Source organism: Canis lupus, chromosome 4, assembly GCF_048164855.1.
Source record: "Canis lupus baileyi chromosome 4, mCanLup2.hap1, whole genome shotgun sequence".
Lineage (NCBI taxonomy): Eukaryota > Metazoa > Chordata > Mammalia > Carnivora > Canidae > Canis > Canis lupus.
The window spans coordinates 5,390,105-5,409,738 of NC_132841.1; the positions used below are offsets into that span (position 1 = coordinate 5,390,105).

Here is a 19,634-nt window from a genome sequence, read left to right on the forward strand (position 1 = left end):
CTCCCTGCGTAGGCCCAGAGCAGGACTTCAGCTCCCGGCTGGCCCGCGGGCGCGGGAGGGGCCGCGAGAGGAGGGGGCGGGGCGGGGCGGGGCGGGGGAGGTGGGTGGGGCCGGGGGAAGGCCAAGCGGAGGGGGCGGGGCCTGGCCGGCTGAGGCGCCGCCGCCCGCGGTTGGAGGAGCCCGAGGCGCGGGGCCGGCAACCGCGAGGAGTCTGGCCGGCGGCGGGAGCGAGGGCAGGCGTGCCCAGCGGGGTCGCGCGTGCGTCGGCCGCCGCCCCTCGGCCTCGCTCTTCGCGGGTCCCCTCCCTCTCCGCCGGGACGCGGGAGAGCCCGGCGCGTGGCGGGGGCGCGAGGTGGAGCCGGCGGGGGCGGCCAATGCGAAACTGGCTGGTGCTGCTGTGCCCGTGTGTGCTCGGGGCCGCGCTGCACCTCTGGCTGCGGCTGCGCTCCCCGCCGCCCGCCCGCGCCTCCGGGGCCGGCCCCGCAGGTGAGGTCCTGGGGCCGCGCGGGCCAGGAGGCCGTGAGGGGAGGGAGGCCGCCGCCGAGCCCCGGAGGGGGCAGCGGGCCGAGTGCGACCCGCCGCAGGCGAGACAAACGGCCCTTTTCATCCTCGGGGCGGTAACCGGGCAGCCTCGGGGCGCTCTTCTGGCTTCGCGTGGGCGCCGCTGCTCACCTCCCGCTTTCCTGCGCGGCCACGCGAGCCCCGCCCGCCCCGCGAGTCGTCTGTCCCCGGGCCGCTCCCCAGGCGGTCGGCCGTCCTCGCTCCAGGCGCCCGGACTCGGGGGCCTTAGCGCCGTGGGCCATGCCCGAGCGTGCTTGCCAAGGCTGGGTTTTGCTTTTGAGGATCACTTTGCCGTGAGAATTTACTGCACTTTGTTTTCTTTGAAAACTGTGATGTCAGTCGGTCCAACAAATCGGGACACGAACTAGGTAGGGCCTGGCCTCGGGCGGACCTGTTCCTGGGAGTTGGCTTGCGAAGCCTGTTAGTGAAGTCGACGTGAAAACACGAAATTCTCCGAACGGTCATATCCACTTGTTCGAAAACTTACCCTCTCGTGGGAAAGAGACCTTTGTTCTTTCTCGTTCCTTTCCCGGCCTGATGGATAGAAGGCTTTGTCCGTAGTAGGTACCCGGTGCATTTTTGTTTGTTTGTTTGTTTGTTTGTTTTTGTTAATGGAGTTCCCCCTTTTTTCTTGTCTTCTTTTTTAATGGTTGCCCTAGGACATTTTTAAAATGAGGTAATAGTTATTTTGTGTTCCAACTACTCAGGGAGTTTTTTCCCAACTACTACTCCCCAGAACAGCTGTTTTCTTAACCAAAAGTTTTAAAAATTAGACTGCAATATTTGTGATTCTGAGATGAGTCTGTGCCTTATTTTTTAAGTAGGAAGCATAGACACTAATTGGGCAGTTCTCAAAGCAATCTCATTGTTGCAATGGGATCCTTTATACTGGTAACAATGTCTTAGAATCTTTCCCTATTAGACAAACCACAAGCTCTTTGAAAAGGCTATTTGTGTTACCTGAATAGAATTTAAAGTTTAAATTACTTAATGGAAAAAAAAAACAAAACAGTGGTTATAGAGCATTTAACCTGTTAACAGGTTAGGATTTGAGGCTTTTTTTTTTTTTTGGTTTTTGTAAACCGAGCCGAGGAAATAGTGCCATAGATATAAAATGCTTTGTAACATCTGTTAGGTTTGTGTTTTACAGCTTTCTTGCCTTTTGTGTGAGAGAGTGCTGCTAGAATTTACTTGCAGAGCATTCTTAGGATATTTATGACCTTAATAGTCTTTTAGGGTTCCATAAACAAGCAACACCTCTTTGCCTTGAAGCTTAAAACTGAATAGGCAATTTCTTAGTTTCAGTGAAGTTTTTCCTGTCCTCGTAGTGTTTAGACAATGCCCGTATCTGCCCTCAGGTTGGCCTGAGCTAGATTAAGGGGACTGGGAAGTAGGCCACGGAGAGGATCCAGCTATGGGTGGAGAAATCAGTACTCTGTTACTTAAATTGACTTCAGATGGATATCGTGCATCTGGTTGGATGATAAATGAGGTATTTTAATCTAAATGAAACCTAACAGACTCCTTTCACTTTTCAAAACTAAAAACAGCAGAAGCATATTGATCGCTAAAATTTCCTGCAGCTCCTTTTCCCATTGTGTCACCACAATGTCCAAACTAAAACATTTGGGCGCTTTTACATTTCTACCCTTATACCTTCAGCCTAAGGTGAGAGAGAAAACCAAAGATTTGGTTGAATATTCTTCTCTTGAATTAATGTTTTAAGATTTGTGTTTGTTCTCTTCTCTGTTTCTTTGTCTTCAGGCTCATTAAGTGGTAGCAGTATTTTTTTTTTTTAAGGGAAATTTACCTTCCTTAATATTAAGAATGACCCTCTGACTTGTAATGAATTCAGCAAATCTTTGAGAGTCTACTCTGCCCACTTCTGCTATAGGTATGGAATTACAGCAGTAATCCAGATCAAGTCCCTGCTGTCATGCGGTTTGCAGTTTATTGTTTTAAAGATTTTATTTATTCATTTAAGAGAGAGAGAGAGAGCAGGGGGAGGGACAGAGGGAGAAGCAGGCTCCCTTCTGAGCAAGAAGCTGGACGCAGGACTCAATCCCAGGACCCTGGAATCATGACCTGAGCCAAAGGCAGATGCTTACTCAACTGAGCCACCCAAGCACCTGCAGTTTACAATTTAGAAAGGAAGTCAAGAGAAAAAATAATTATTAAATATCAAAGGGGACAGTGATAGGTGGGATGACAAAAAGTAGTGTAAGAGGATTGAAAATGGTGTGCTGCTGTTCTAAATAGAGAGGTTCAGAGGAGGCCCCTCTAAAGAAGTGCTGATGAGCAGGGACCTGAATGACGCGTGGGAGTCCTATCAGCACCTGATACTTCTCTAATTAGTGGCTCACTTGAAACAGCCAAATATGGTCCAGGAGAGCAACTGGTGAAGGGGAAGCAGATCTCTTGTGAAATCCAGCACACCTAGGGGTGGATGAGGAGAGTGGAGACGGACATTGAACTGGAGAATATAGATAGAGGATATAGTTAGTATATTATACTCATTTTGGGTAATGCCTTTGGAATTATGTAACAGTAAATTTAGCAAAATGATGAGACCAAAGAAGTCCTGTCATTCTAGGATATTTGGAGAAAAAGAAACCAAAGAGAAAGGGATGAAACATATCCGATATTCAATAAATGCTTAGAGTCCTAGGTATCCAACTAGATGCAGAATCCTTGCTCTGAGGTCCTTAAAACTTGTCAAATTGAAACAAACATGGAGCAAGGAGAAGGCCAAAGACAAATGGAGCTTCCTTTGCAATTTTGCCTAGGGCCATTCATGCAAAATTATCCCTATATGTTAATCTTGTCTCTATGCTTCAGTTTCCTTATTTATAAAATGATGTTCTCTTAGGGTTGTTGTGAAGATTCAATTAATTCAACACCTAGAAAAGTGCCTGATTCATAGTAAACACTCCATGAATTTTCGAGAGGAGGAGTAGGATAGTGGTGGCTGGTGCATAGGCTAGTGAGGTGTTTGGGAAGGTTTTTGAGATTGGTGAGAGCATGCTAGTAGTACATGTGATGATTGTCCTTATCAGTAGATCTGTGATGAATTTGTATATTTCCCTCATTTCCAAGATTTCTGCTTATCTGTGATTGATGTCATTAGAGAGTATGCATGTGAGAACATGGAATTTTTGGCCTGATTTTTAAGAATCCTTGGGTCTATTTTGAACAGTTTTGAAGTCAGCTTCCCTGGGTCTTGAAAAAATTTTGGATGTCCACTCTAAGTATAGAGCTTAGCAAGTTGCCAGACCCTCAGGATATAATACGTATTTGAGAAGAGAATGCCATTGTTCTCAGGGAGCTTGTGTGGGGTTTTAATTATTCCTGACATGAAGATTTGTTTTTTGTTTATTACTGTATATCTACCATCTAGAACAGTGAACATAGGAGGTGCTTAATAATTTGAAAAAATGAACCAAAAGAATAAAGCTAAGTATGAATTTGTCACCTACAGATCATCTATTCACATTCTGTGATGACCTTATAATTTAAATTTTTATCTAATAAAGTCTTTGTAGAAAAATGTGAAATTATTTTTAAAAACAGGAAAAATCTATATTATGGTTTTTGAATGCACATAAAGTGCCTATTTGAGGGAAATTACTTAGTATTTTTTAAAAACTGTATTGATGGGGACGCCTGGGTGGCTCAGCAGTTGAGCATCTGTCTTTGGCTCAGGGTGTGATCCCAGGGCTCCGGGATCAAATCCCCCATCGGGCTCCCTGTGAGGAATCTGTTTCTCCCTTTGCCTATGTCTCTGCCTCTCTGTCTCTCATGAATAAATAAATGTTTTAAAAAAACTGTGTTGATGTATAATATATATTCAGAAAAGGGCATGTAAATGTGTAGCTTGGTACATTTTCACAAACTGAATACACTCAACTAATCCAGCACCCCAGAAGCTCCTTCATATTCTCTTCTGTCACTGCCAGGAGTGGTAACCACTATCCTGATCTTAAATGGTAGAGATTTGCCTGTTTGTACTTTATATAAATGGAGCCACGCAGTATGTACATAGTTCTTATAGTCTGCTGGTCTTAATATGGTGAATTACAATATAATGTAATTCTACAACATCATTTTAATGGCTGCTTAATATTCTAGCATATAGATAAACCATAATTTAATTCCTTATTTCTGCATTTATAGATTTTGCAGTTTTCCACTATTAATAAGTGACACTGTGATGAATAGAGATGTTTTAGTACATCACTATTTATTTCTCTAGAATAAGTTCTTAGACGTGGAATTGCTAGATAAAGGTTCTGCAGTTCTGGTGCGTCTCGGTGGCTTAGTCGGTTAAGCAGCCAACCCTTGATCTCCGTTCAGGTCTTGATCTCTGGGTCATGAGTTCAAGCCCCATGTTGGGCTCCGTGCTGGGCATGGCACCTACTTTAAAAAAAGAAGTTACACAGTTTGAGGTATTTCATGTATATTGGCAAATTGTCCCACAGAAGACTACCAAATTCCACTCCAGCAGTAATGGAGGAGAGGAGCCATTTCCTTGAAATAATTCTCCACATTTCCTTGAAAGACAAATACAGTATGATCTTACTTTTACATAGAATCTTTTGACTCCCTTCACATGCCACCCCTCATCTTTGCAAACCACCTGTCTGTTCTTTGAGTTCGGTGTTCTGTTTGGTTTAGATTCTATGTAAAAGTAAGATCATACTGTATTTGTCTTTCTCTGACTGACTTATTTCACTTGGCATCATACTCTCTTGGTCCCTCTATGCTGTTGCAGATGATAAGATCTCATTCTTTTTTATGGTTGTGATATTCCATTGTGTATATATCACATGTTTATCCATTTATCTGTTGATGGACACATGGGCTACTTCCATATCTTGGCTACTGTAAATAATAACTGCAACAAACATAGGGATGCATGTGTCTTTTCAGTCATGTTGATTTGCAAATACTGAACCACTCTTGCAACCCTGGAGTAAATCTTACTTGATCATGGTGAATAATGATTTTTTTGATGAGTCTGGCTAAGATTTATCAATTTTGTTGATGTTTTGAGAGAACTAGCTCTTGGTTTCATTGATCCATTCTATTGTTATCATAGTCTTTCATTTATTGTTATCATTTATTTCTGCTTTCATATTTATCATTTTCTTTTGGTGGCTTTGGGTTTTGTTCTTCCTCTAGCTTCTTTAGGTATAAGGTTAGATTATTTGAGATTTTTCTTGTTTCTTGAGGTAGGCCTGTATTGCTGTAATCATCCCCTCTTCGATGATGATAGAAGAGCTTATGCTGCGTGGTGCCCTCCTCTTTTGTTCTTTCCCGAGATTGCTGTGCCTATTTAAGGTCTTCTGTAGTTTCATACAAATGTTAGGGTTGTTTGCTGTATTTCTGTGAAAGATGCCACTAGAATTTTGATAGGCATTGCATTGAATCTATAGATTGCTTTGGGTACTATGGACATTTAAAAAAATATTCTTCCAGCCCACAAGCACAGAATATATCATTCCATTTATTTTTGTCTTCTTCAGTTTCTCTCTTCAATGTCTTACAGCTTCCAGTGTACAGATCTTTTGCCTCCTTGGTTAAATTTATTTCTAGATGTCTTAATCATTTTGATTCAATTGTAAATAGGATTGATTACTGAATTTCTTTTTTCTTCTTTTTTTTTTTTTGATAGTTCATTCTTAGTGTATTGAAGTGCCGCTGATTTTCCCCCCAACTTTACTGAATTTATTATTTCTAATAGTTTTTTGGTTGAGTCTTTAGAAACCTGTTTTTCAGTATATCTGGAGGGAGAAGTTTTTTAAAGGCCAGAATCTGCCATGCACTTCTCCTCTGCAAGAAAAGTAGAAATGCATGTAAACTAAAGCAGTTCAACAGAAGCAGCTTAGACATGGATTAGAAGCAGAGAGGATTGGCAGTGGCAGAGAGAAGTGGAATGAGATCAAAAAGTAGTTTGCAACCATAAGCCATGGGATTTTCACATGCCACATGGTCATCTTTATTATATACTTAATAATTTTTAGAAAAATCTTGTTTGGCAGTGATATGAAGAAACTAGGAATAAACTGTTAGGATAGCCTTGGGTGGGTTTTTTTTTTTTTTCGTATTTTAAGTTTTTATTATGAAAATTTTTAAACATACCCAAAAGCAGAAGATTATAACAAATATTATGTATTCATCATACACCTTCAGCTCATATTTTTCACAAACACACCAACCCACTTCTTCCCACTGGATTATTTGGAAGCAAATCACAGATAAGTTATTATTTCCATAAATATCTTAGTACATTACCTCTAAAGATAGACTTTAAAAAACCATAACCACAAAAACCATCATCATGATTAGAAAAATTAATGATTCTTTGCAATACTTAGTTCAAAATTTCCCAATTGTCTCTCTCTCTCTTTTTTTTTTTTTTTTATTCCAGTGTAGTTAACATACACTGTTGTATTAGTTTCAGGTGCACAATACAATGATTCAGCACTTCCATGTATTACTCAGTGCTCATCATTAGGATGCCTTTGTCATGGTCCAGGGAGAGATAAGCGTCCAAATTGAAGCAACGGGTAGAATTAATCATGAGAAAGGGATTTGAGAAATTTTTCATGAAGACTTTGTCATCAAGAACAAGTTAAATTATTTCATGTAATCCATTTCTCAAAGGTTCATTTTGATTATCTACCAAAAATGAGGCAGTGATATTTGGCATTTAACAGATTATTTTAGTTATTTTATGATTTTACTTTTGTGCATCAACTTTGTTTCCTGATGATGTCAGGTAAATGAGGAATTAATTAAGGTTAAATGTGATTTTGCCCTTCTCTGGCTTTTAATCATTCCAGAAGACATTTTGAAATGAATGAAATAGACCATCTGAAGACTTTTTGGTATCACTTTTTTTTCCATTAGGAAACTGAGGTACAGAGATTTAAATAGCTTATTACTGGTATCATGCAGCACTTTGGCTATGGAATCAATGTCAGATATATCTGGTTACTACATTTGCCTCATTCTTGTTGCTAAAAGTACTTAATATTTCTCTGTGAAAAAGTAGAGGGTGAAATGGGATATATCATTGCCAATTTTACATAAGCATTTAAATTATTCTCCAGATTCAGGCTCATTTAGAGTTAGTTCCATCAGTAGCTACAACTTTCATTGTACAGTTCTGTGTATCTGAGAAAAAATGTTCCTGCGCCATGAATTTATAAAAAAAAAATAACATGCTAACCAGCATTTCTAGTGATCTACTTATCACTAATTCACCACCTGATCTGGTGTTACGAATAAAAGATTTAGAGAATTTAGTCTCAGATGAGCTATATCAAACTGTGCCCCTAATAGAACAGTGATGAAGAATGGAGTTAAATCGCCCAGGATTAAATTTTAGCTGCACCATTTACTAGCTGTTTGCCTTAGGAAAAGGCAGAAATTCAGAAATTACTGAATTCTCTGTGCCTCTTTCCTTATTTGTTTAACAAGGAGCCTGACACCACCTACATTTCAGGGTTGTGAGCATTAAATGATACTCTACATGCAAAACCTTAAAATGATACTCTGTATATAGTATTTAGTACTTTACAGGTGTGCAATAAATGGTCTATTACAAGCAAGCTTAGTCAAGGAAATTTTGGGTTTACATTAAAGATAAATTCCTGCCTAGGGCCCCTGTGTGGTGCAGTCGCCTCTTGGTTTTGGCTCAGGTCATGATCTCTTGGTTCTGGGATCAAGCCTGTGCTCAGTGGAGAGTCTGCTTGCCCTTCTCTCTCCCTCTCCCTACCCATCTTACTTGTGCTCACTCTCTCTTTAAAATAAATCTTAAAAAAAAAAAAGAAAGATAAAAGATAAATTCCTACCTTTAAAGAAGAATCCATTTTAGTACAGGATTCATGGTAGGCTAAAATAACAAGTATCTCTACCTTGTTTATATATTTTTTTTAAGAAATGTGTCTGTTTTGGAAAATAAGGTATCTATACAAAAATTTCTATAGTCCTAGAATTGTTACAGTGTAATATTCTTCAGGTATCCTATTAGAAGAATCTGTCTCCCAGATTTTATTATTTTAATTGGCCCTTTGAAAAAATGTCAACATGTTTTTGTTGTCTTTTGGCTGAATATGTGGATCCTATGGCATATAAAAAACATTGCACTTAATGTAGTAAAGATCTCTGACCTTAAGTTATTTTTGGAAACATTTTGGATCCATTCCCATCATTGGAGAAAGGTGAAATGGGCCCCTCTTCAGAACTATATATAAGCTTGTAGCTCTCCAGCTTTGAAACTGGTGGTAAAAAACAAAGTATCTTTCCCTTCTGTCTTCTAAGGACAATTTTTATTTAAATGTAGTCCTGCCCATTAGCCCTTATGGCAGTAAAAAATGAGCCATTCACGTGATTTGTCACTTGATTTTTGGTGGGTTTTTGTTTTTGTTTTGTTTTTGTTTGGCCTCCCTGGAAATGTTGTCTCCCTCTTTCATTCTTTAGAATATTTAGTAAATGACACAGGGTTTGCTGGCTGTAGAATTTATTGGTGTTAATGAGGGTTCTGGTAGATTCCAGCATAGTAGTCTTTCAGCTTTATTTCCCAAACTTACTAATTTTTTTTTTTTTTTTTTTTTTTTTTTTTTGAGAGAGCAAGAGCCACAGTGAGGCAGGGCAGAAGGAGAGGGAGGAAGAGAATCCCAAGCAGGCTCCATGCCTAGCACAGAGCCCGATATGGGGCTTGATCTCATGACCTGAGTCAAAATCAAGAGTCAGATGCTCAACCCACTGAGCCACCCAGGTGCCCCCTAACTATCGTTAACTTAGGCCTTCACCTTTGAAAGCACATGTTCGTTGTGGTTGTTATAGTTGCTCTTGGTTGCCAGTGAGTGCCTGTTATTTTGGTTACCAAACCAGGACCTTTATAAACATTATCTCTTTTAGTTTTTACAACAACTGTATGAGAAGTGTTACTATACCCATTTGTAGTTAAGGAAACTGAGGCTCAAGAAGTTACCTAACTTTTCAGAGTGGCTGACTGGCTCAGTCAGTAGAACCATGAGACTTTTTTTTTTTAAGATTTCATTTATTTATTTGATAGAGCATGCTCAAACAGGGATTAGAGGGAAAAACAGACTCCCCGCTGAGCAGGGAGCCTGATGCAGAGCTCAATCCCAGAACCCCAGAATCAGGACCTGAGCCAAAGTCAGATGCCCAACCAGCTGAGCCACCCAGGCCCCTGAGCTTGAGATTCTTGATCTCAGTGTGGTGAGTTCAAGCCCCATGTTGGGGGTAGAGAGTACTTAAATTAAAAAAAAAAATCTTTAATAAAAAAAAAGAAGTTAAATAACTTTTATCTTAAAAAGAAACAGGATTCTGCTCATGGCCTAATGGACTTATACTGCCTACTATTGCATGATTTATGCCACACTGCCTTTTCAAACTGATTTGCTTCATAAACATCTTGTTAGTTTTGAAGAATTCACGTACTTATGTAGAGCAGAAATATATACACATGTGGGGAAGACAAAAAGACTTTATGTCAAAAATGTTGGTAGTAGGTATCTAGGTGGTACGTCTGTGGGTGATTTTTTAAATATTTTTTCCTTTGTATTTCTTTGTATTTTCTACACACATGAACATGTATTATTTACTAATAAACATTTTTATGTTACATATAGAACAGTAATTGAGACATGACATTTCTAATTTGTTGTTGCTTATTTCTAGATCAATTGGCCTTATTTCCTCATTGGAAATCTAGTCACTATGATGTGGTAGTTGGTGTGTTGTCAGCTCGCAATAACCATGAACTTCGAAATGTGATAAGAAGCACCTGGCTGAAGCATTTAATACAACATCCATCATTAAGTCAACGGTAGGTTTTCTTAGTTGGCACCTTGCCTGATTTATTGAATAAGAGTTCTGAAAAACCTTTTTGGGGACAGAGATGTTAATTTAGGTAAGTGGCCTTTCTTACTGGGAGAAATGGCTATCTCATTTTTCTTCCCTTCCATGTAGTTGAGTCACAAAAGTAAATTTAACCAAGGTTCTTAGCCAAAAGATAGTTAGAGGTGAATATATTCATTGGTTAATATATTAGTATTTATAGATACCTGGTTTGTTTTGTTTTTGTTTTGATTTAGAATAGTAATTTTTTTGAGATAGAGAGCAAGAATGAGCAGGGGGAGGGGCAAAGGGAGAGGGAGAGAGAATTTTTTTTTTAAGGTTTTAAAAATTTTATTTATTTATGAGAGACACACAGAGAGAGATATCGAGAGAGAGGGAGAGAGAGAGTGAGAGAGGCAGAGACATAGGCAGAAGGAGAAGCAGGCTTCCATGCAGGGAGCCTGATGTGGGACTCGATCCTGGGGCTATGCCCTGAGCCGAAGGCAGACACTCAACCACTAAGCCACCCAGGCCTCCCAGGAGAGAGAATCTTAAGCAGGCTCTACGCCTAGTACAGAGCCTGGCACAAGGCTCAGTCCTATGACCCTGAGATCATGACCTGAGCCAAAATCAAGAGTGGGATGCTTAACCAACTGAGCCACCTAGGCGCCCCTAGAATACGAATTCTTTTTTTTTTTAATTTTTATTTATTTATGATAGTCACAGAGAGAGAGAGAGGCAGAGACATAGGCAGAGGGAGAAGCAGGCTCCATGCACCGGGAGCCTGACGTGGGATTCGATCCCGGGTTTCCAGGATCGCGCCCTGGGCCAAAGGCAGGCGCTAAACCGCTGTGCCACCCAGGGATCCCTAGAATACAAATTCTTAAAAGGTTCTATTCCAGAATAGTTGTCTGCTTAGAGAGGTTTGTGTCAAAATAAGCTTTTCACTGACTTTACAGAGACACTGAATTATTTTTTTCTGTTCTTTTTTTTTTTTTTAAAGATTTTATTTATTTATTCATGAGAGACACAGAGAGAGAGGCAGAGACGCAGGCAGAGGGAGAAGCAGGCTCCATGCAGGGAGCCCGATGTGGGACTCTATCCTGGGTCTCCAGGATCACACCCCAGGCTGCAGGTGGCGCTAAACCGCTGTGCCACCGGGGCTGCCCTTTTTTTCTGTTCTGTAGTAGTTTTTAATTGTGCAATCTGCAGTGTATATAATATGCCATGCTCTTCCAGGTTGAGCTTGGTAGCATATCTCATGTTGATTGGTTAGGAGCCCAAGGCCTTAGTCTTCTCAGTGAGACCAGCCTCTAAAGATTATATAGTGAGGGGCTAGTGGAAGAAAAGCATGGGAGGTTGAACTTTTAGTTATGTGAAGATAGATACTCAGATGATGAGCAATTCTAGAAGGCCTTCTCAGGATTACATTAACTGGCACATTTGGAAGTGAGTAGCTATACAGTTGCAGAATTTTCTTGTCATCAGTAGTGATAGATTTCCTATCTTATTCATAGCGGCTTTCTTTCCTTTTCAAGATTTCTTTAGTTCATGATCTCGATAATAGTACCTATTACCAGCAAATGAAAGGCCTCAGACTCATCACTACTATTAGAACCTCCTCCAAAACCTGCACTTCCTAGGTAGTCTTTCCTGTCTCAGATAACAATGACCCCTTTCTACCAGTTGCTCAAACAGAAAACCCTGGTGGCTATGTTATGAGGGAGTAATCCCCCTTTTGGGTCCCTAAGGGTCACTCCAGCATGGCCACAGAAGTTACACTGGGAGAGGCCTATGAAATTAGATTGATTATACTCACAAGTCCTAGAAAGGGAGGAATGGTATGCCACACAGGGAGCAGCCAGACAGGAGGAGCGGCCAGGAAGCAGGCCCAACCAAGCAGGTGGGGCGCCATTGGCATGTGCCTTTACTGGGGGTCATGGTGGACTATATAAGCAAAAGATGTGTGAAGATTTCATTGTTGTGTTAGAATATCACTAGGTCAGTCAGGAGAAGGCAAGAGGGGGAATTGTGGCAGGGACCAGCCTTATCACTGGCATATCAGGTCACCTGGAGAGGACGCTCATAGGCTGTTTGTGAGGATGTTAAGGCATCAGTAAAATAGGAAGTTTTAAAGAATTATAATACATTTTATCTTGATTTCTTCTTTCTCCCACATGCCACATCCAACCAATCAGCATATTTTCTTGGTGCTACCTTTGTATTATATCCAGAATCTAGCCACTCACCACCTTTACCACTACTATCAAAACCACCACCCTCTAGGCCACATTACCTCTCACCTTGATTCTTGCAGAAGCCTCTCTCTGGATTTCCTGCTTCTACCTTTGTTTCTCTGTATTCTATTTTCCATACAGCAGCCAGAGTGCTTCTTTTAAAAATCACTCTAATTTGGGGCGCCTGGGTGGCTCAGTGGTTGAATGTCTGCCTTTAGCTCAGAGTGTGATCCCGGAGTTCCGGGATCAAGTCCCACATCGGGCTCCCTGCGGGAAGCCTGCTTCTCCCTCTGCCTATGTCTCTGCCTCTCTCTGTGTGTCTCTCGTGAATAAATAAATAAATAATTTTTTGAAAATAAAATTACTCAAATTTTGTCAATTTTCTGCTCATACCTCTCCATTGACCTCTCTTTTGCTCAGAGTGAAATACCAAGTCTTTACTATGGTCTTAGACCTTAGCTACGTCTGTTTCCCCTTCATGGGCAACCATCACTGTGCTACACTAAATGCGCTTCTGCCTCAGGGCCTTTGCACTTACTGTCTCCCCTGTCTTTATCACTCTTCCACTGGATATCCTCATGGTTCACAGTCTCACATTTTTCCGGTCTCTGTTTAGATGTCACCTTAGCAGGAGGCAGCCCCATATCAAATAGCACATAACCCCTTTTCCCTCTCTATCTTCCCTGTTTGACTTTATTTTTCTTTATACTACTTACCACCAATTAGCATGTTTTTTATATTTGGCTTCATATTTATAAGTTGTTTTCTTTTCCCACTAGAGTATAATTTCATGAGCATAGGGACTTTAACTTTTTTTAAAGATTTTATTTTGAGAGAGCGTGCATGAGCTGGGGAGAGGGGCTGAGGAAAAGAGAATCTTAAGCAGGCTCCAAGCCCAGTGTGGAGCCCAACACCAGGCTTGATCCCATGACCCTGAGATCATGACCTGAACCAAAATCAAGAGTTGGATGCTTAAATGACTGAGCCACCCAGGGTAAGGCACTCAGTGACTATTGAGGGAATGACTCAGAACTAAATGTAATGAGGAAAATTAACATTCAGATAGTCACCAGTAATTTATTTGCCATCATAGTATTCCTGCTTTAAATTTAGTGAGCTTGGTGATTTATTTTGTAAAAATGATGGTGTATTTGTATAGCAATAGATATTACTCAAAAACTTCTTCCTGGGTCAGAGTAATTTTATGGATCTAGTAAGAGTATTTAAGAAGAATTAAAAAAAAACTAATTTGGTAAATATCTGCAATAATTTAATTAGCAGACTTATTCATTTCTGTTTATACTTTTATTCTAAATGCTAGTTGCTTATGAATGGTATTCTGCCTTAATTGGCCATTAGTAAAGTGTTTGCATTTCTGTGGCTGTGATTTACTTTCAAATCTTATATTCCATTGTATCCATATATATTTCTAGGACCATTTTTAATTAAAAGCCTTTGTAGTAAAAGAAATGAGATATCAATTTCACAAGTATCTATTAAATAGATAGATACAATTGACAAAAGATTACAGTTGGGACATAAATGTTTCCTTTAAGTTAAAGAGTAAAACTAAAGTGGATGCCTGGGTGAGGATGCCTGGAGGATGCCTGGTGCCTGGGTGGCTCAGCCGGTTGAGTGGCTGCCTTCAAGCTCAGATCATGATCCCAGGGTCCTGGGATTGAGTCCCCATTGGGCTCCCTGCTCAGGAGGGAGCCTGCTCTCCCTCTTCCTCTGCCTGCCACTCCCCAGTGTTCTCTCTCTCTCTCTCTCTTTCTCTCTGTCAAATAAATAAAACCTTTCAAAAAATAAAGTGACTACTGAGATATGTGCCAGAACTTTACTCTTAGTCAATAAAGTCAGTGACTTCTTTGTTGAATTAGGTAATAGGTTTTCTACTATTCACAATGGAATGGCTATAGACGCATCACTTTTTTCTTTTAATTTTTATTTATTCATTTTTAATTCAAGTATAATTAGCATTCAGTGTTATGTTAGTTTCAGGTGTACAATATAGTGATCCAACAATTGTATATATTACTCAGTGCTCATCAAGATAAGTGTATTCTTAATCCCCTTCACCTGTTTCACTTGCACCCCCCCCCCCCCCCGCAACCTCACCTCTGGCAACCACCGTTTCTTTACATCTAAGAGTCTGTTTTTTGGTTTATCTCATTTTTTTCTTTGTTTATTGTTTTGTTTCTTAAATTCCACATATAAGTGAAATCTTGTGGTATTTGTCTTTCTCTGACTTATTTTCCTTAGCATTATATTTTCTAGATCCATCCATGTTGTTGCAAATGGCAAGAGTTCATTGTTTATGGATGAATAATATTCCATTGGGGATCCCTGGGTGGCGCAGCTGTTTGGCGCCTGCCTTTGGCCCAGGGCGCGATCCTGGAGACCCGGGATCGAATCCCACGTCGGGCTCCCGGTGCATGGAGCCTGCTTCTCCCTCTGCCTGTGTCTCTGCCTCTCTCTCTCTCTCTGTGTGACTATCATAAATAAATAAAAATTTAAAAAAAATTCCATTGTATACACATACTACATCTTCATTCATCTATTGATGGACACTTGGGTTGCTTCCATATCTACTGTATGGAATGCTACTATAAACAATGCTGTGATAGATAGATAGATAGATAGATAGATAGATAGATAGATAGATAGGTATTTATCTATCTTATATATCTAAATTAGTGTTTTCATTTTTGGGGGCTAAATACCCAATAGTGGAATTACTGGATCATATGCTAATTCTATTTTTAATTTTTTGAGGACCCTTCATACTGTTTTCCACAGTGGTTACAACAGTTTGATTCCCACCAACAGTGGACAAGAGTACCCTTTTCTACACATACTTACCAAGGCTTGTTATTTCTTGTCTTTTTGATATTAGCCATTCTAACAGATATTATCTCATTATGGTTTTGATTTGTTTTTTCCTGATGGTGAGTGATGTTGAACACTATTTCGTCTGTCAGCCATCTGGATGTCTTCTTTGGAAAAATGTCTATTCATGTATTCTGCCCATTTTTTTAGTTGGATTATTTGATTTTTTTGGTGTTGAGTTCTTTATATATTTTGGGTATTATATCCTTATCAGATGTCTTTGGAAATATCTTCTCCCATTCTGTAGGTTGCTTTTTAGTTTTATTGATAGTTTCTTTTGCTGTGTGGAAGGTCTTTATTTTGATGTAGTCCCAGTAGTTTAACTTTGCTTTTGTTTCCCTTGCCTGAGGAGACATATCTAGAAAAATGTTTCTATAGCTGATGTCAGAGAAATTATTGCTTATGTTCTCTTCTAGGAATTTTATGGATTTAGGTCTCACATTTAGGTCTTTAGTCTATTTTGAGTTTATTTTTGTGTATGGTGTAAGAGCATGGTCCCATTTCATTGTTTTGCAGGTAGCTGTCCAGTTTCCCAACATTCCTTGTTGAAGAGACTGTCTTTTTCCCATTGGATATCCTTGCCTCCATTGTCATAGATTAATTGACTATATAATTGTGGGTTTATCTCTGGGCTCTCTATTCTGTTCCATTGATTTATGCATACACATCACATTTTTAAGTTTAATTTGCATTAAGTTTTCCTCCAACATTTGCTTTTTTTCCCTCCATCACTTAAGGTTAACAAAACAATAAATAAAACCCTTATTTTTATTGTTTGCCAGTTTCCATGGTGGAAGTATTCCCTCCATGACCAACTTCAACCAATGAATACCACATCTCTGAATACAGACTCAGGAAAAATATGCAGTAGCACACCATTTTATTTCCACCACACAGATGTAATAGGTAAACATAACCTCAAGAGCATAGATAATAGAGAAATGAGAAATGATTAATTTGAATATTTTCTTTGTTTTTAATGTTTATGTAATTTCATAAAGGCTATTCTTAATAACCAGCCTCCAGAATTCTTGAAAATTTAGCAGTTGGCTCTCACAGGCCAGTAGGAGCCGGGTCCAGCACATGACTGTCATCTGTGGGCTGTCTAGGAAAAGATGTTCAATGAATATATGGATCTTGTACTTAGAAGATGGGTCCAAACTAGAGATGCTAATTCAGGAATCCTTCCCAAGCTAGGTGAAGCCTTGAGAATAAATATTGTCCAGGGAGAGCAGGCAAAAAGAGTGAGAAGAGGCCCAAGGGCAAAGCCCTGCTTTAAAATCTATCCTAATGGACAGACTTGGTAGGTGACTGAGCAGCCCACATAATGGAGGGAAAAGAACACCATAAAGAGACTACTATCGAACCACAGATTGAAGGCTTGAAAAGTTGTCCGTTGATTTAGCAGCAAATCAGTAGCTACATTGGTGGTAAACATTTCAGTATAAGTGGTGGGTATTAAGCTGAAGTCTCTGTTTTATAAAATGAGTGGGAGATGAGAATCTACAGCCTGCAATTTTAGTTAATTCCTTTGTAGGACTTCACTGTAAAGGAAAGGATGGTAGGTAAATAGAAATTAGGATCAGGGGGTAGCCCGGGTGGCTCAGCAGTTTAGCGCTGCCTTCAGCCCAGGCTGTGATACTAGAGACCCGGGATCAAGTCCCACATCGGGCTCCCTGCATGGAGCCTGCTTCTCCTTCTCCCTGTGTGTGTCTCTGTCTCTTTTCTGTGTTTCTCATGAATAAATAAATAAAATCTTTAAAAAGAAAAAAATTAGGATCAGGACTCATCGTATTTATAAAGGGTAGGAAAGGAGCCACAGGTTGCAGGTAAGATATAGGAGAGGAGACCATCTCCTCTTGCTTGGGAAGACTAATCTGGAGTAAAAGGAATACCTTCTAAAATAGAAGAAAGCAGGGCAGCCTCGGTGGTGCAGTGGTTTGGAACCCCCTGCAGCGTGGGGTGTGATCCTGGAGACCCGGGATTGAGTCCCACATTGGGCTCCCTGTGTGGAGCCTGCTTCTCCCTCTGCCTGTGTCTCTGCCTCTCTCTCTCTGTGTCTATGAATAAATAAATAAAATCTTTAAAAAAATGAAATAAAATAGAAGAAAGCAAATAAAGAAGATTGCAGATACAGATATGTTTTTAGGTCAGGGCATGAGAAACTGACTTTACTGTAATTTGCTTTTAACAAAAAGCATTTGCTGGTAGCCAGGCCAAACATATTCATACTCACTTTATTTTTTTTCAAGATTTTATTTAAAAAAAAAAAGATTTTATTTATTTATTCATAACAGAGAGAGGGAGAGAGGCAGAGACATAGGCCCAGGAAGAAGCAGGCTCCTCATGGGGAGTCTGATGCAGGACTCAGTCCCAGGACTGTGGGATCACACCCTGAGCCAAAGGCAGGATGCTTGACCACTGAGCCACCCAGGTGCCCCCATACTCACTTTAACGTATATACGGTAGAGGGCTTACACATAAGTCACTTGGTGATTGGCAACTTTTGGTTCGCTTGTTCCTCTTTTGCCAGACTAGAAAAATAAAGTTAGAATTAATCCTCATGAACACTCGAGTCTCCAAAGCTTTGAAATGGGCATGAGGAAGCATTCATGTGCAAAGTGAAAATCAGTATCTGATGTTAATGCCAACACATCTCTCAGTGTGCTTGTGAAGTTCATAATAGGTGCTCATGGCTGTGAAGTGCCTGTGGAAGACAGGGAAGATCCTTATTCCTGCAGATTGCTCAACATCACAAATCCAGGTGAGTCGTCTCTTTCACCAGCCCTGTGACTCTACATACAAATTTGATGTTGAGGAGAAGTTGCTAAACTGACTAGTCTGGTGATCTGTTTTTAGCGGACTCAGATTGAGCTTTTATCAAAATGTATCTTTCATCCTTTTTGACAGATCGAGTGATCACTAGCTATCTGTGAGGAGTCTTTAATAGATAGATATAATTTCAGGATCTAGGAGAGTTTGCCTTTTCAGTATGATTCAGATTCATCTGGAGATTCCTTACATATAGATAAATCCTAAATAACTGAGTTTTGAACTTTGAGATAACTACTGATTTCACCATCTTGTCAATTTATTGTAAACCTGGTATGAATACTGTGAGGCATCTTTCTCTTAGAATTATTGCCTGTAAGCTTCTGCGAAAGAAACAAATAGTAAAAGATTTTAAATATGGGTAATATTTTGTATTCCTTAAAGATTTGTGGGAGTTCTGATGATAAAGAAAGATGGTCCTAATCAAGTTCCCTCTGTTACCTGGGAACCAGTTTTAGGACATTGCTGACTGTATAAGCAAATATCTTCCTTTACCAGCATTTCCTTTTGTGTTCAGCTATGGTTCTTTTTTTTTTTTTTCAATAAATTTATTTTTTATTGGTGTTCAATTTGCCAACATACAGAATAACACCCAGTGCTCATCCCATCAAGTGCCCCCCCTCAGTGCCCGTCACCCATTCACCCCCATCCCCCACCCTCCGGCTATGGTTCTAAGGAAGACTAAACTTTTCAAAGTCGTAAATGTGCTGATTATGACTTCTGGTATGTTAAGATTTGTCAGACCCTTTTAATTGTATACACCTCACTCTTACAGGCAGCATTAGTGTTGTCATTGAGAGTGTGGGCCTTGGAGTCAGGCTTCCATGGCTTTAAATCTAGGCTCTGACTTTCCCAGCTGTGTGAACTTTGATCGGTTATTTACCTCCTTTATGCTTCTGTTTCATCATCTATAAACTGAGGATAAAAAGTACCCCATAGGGGTTGACAGGATGAAAAAAAGTTGATACATGTAAACAACTTAGAATAGTTCCTGGGACATGGTGTAGGTACTTAATGTTATTTTAAAGAATCCGCCTCTTATAAAGTGCAGTTTCAATCAGCTTTTTAAAAAAATTTTTATTTTTTAAAAATATCTTATTTATTTATTCATGAGAGAGAGAGAGTCAGAGACACAGGCAGAGGGAGAAGCAGGCTCCACACGGGGAGCCCAATATGGGACCCAATCCCTGGACCCCAGGATCACACTCCAGTCCGAAGACAGGTGCCAAACCGCTGAGCCAC

At 40.2% G+C, this 19,634-nt stretch overlaps 1 protein-coding gene across 2 annotated transcripts in view; it reads left to right on the top strand.

Moving 5' to 3' along the window:
• The first annotated feature begins 211 nt into the window (after positions 1 to 211).
• The window catches only part of B3GALNT2 (beta-1,3-N-acetylgalactosaminyltransferase 2), a 56,948-nt gene continuing 37,525 nt past the window's right edge, over positions 212 to 19,634 (top strand). The window contains exons 1-3 of one of the 2 annotated variants that reach the window (XM_072823004.1): positions 212 to 486; positions 10,276 to 10,423; positions 18,224 to 18,324. In XM_072823004.1, coding sequence (XP_072679105.1) covers positions 375 to 486; positions 10,276 to 10,423; positions 18,224 to 18,324 — 361 coding nt within the window. In that variant the 5' untranslated portion in view covers positions 212 to 374. The remainder of the gene's footprint in view (positions 487 to 10,275; positions 10,424 to 18,223; positions 18,325 to 19,634) is intronic. The other variant, XM_072823003.1, reaches the window with a different exon arrangement.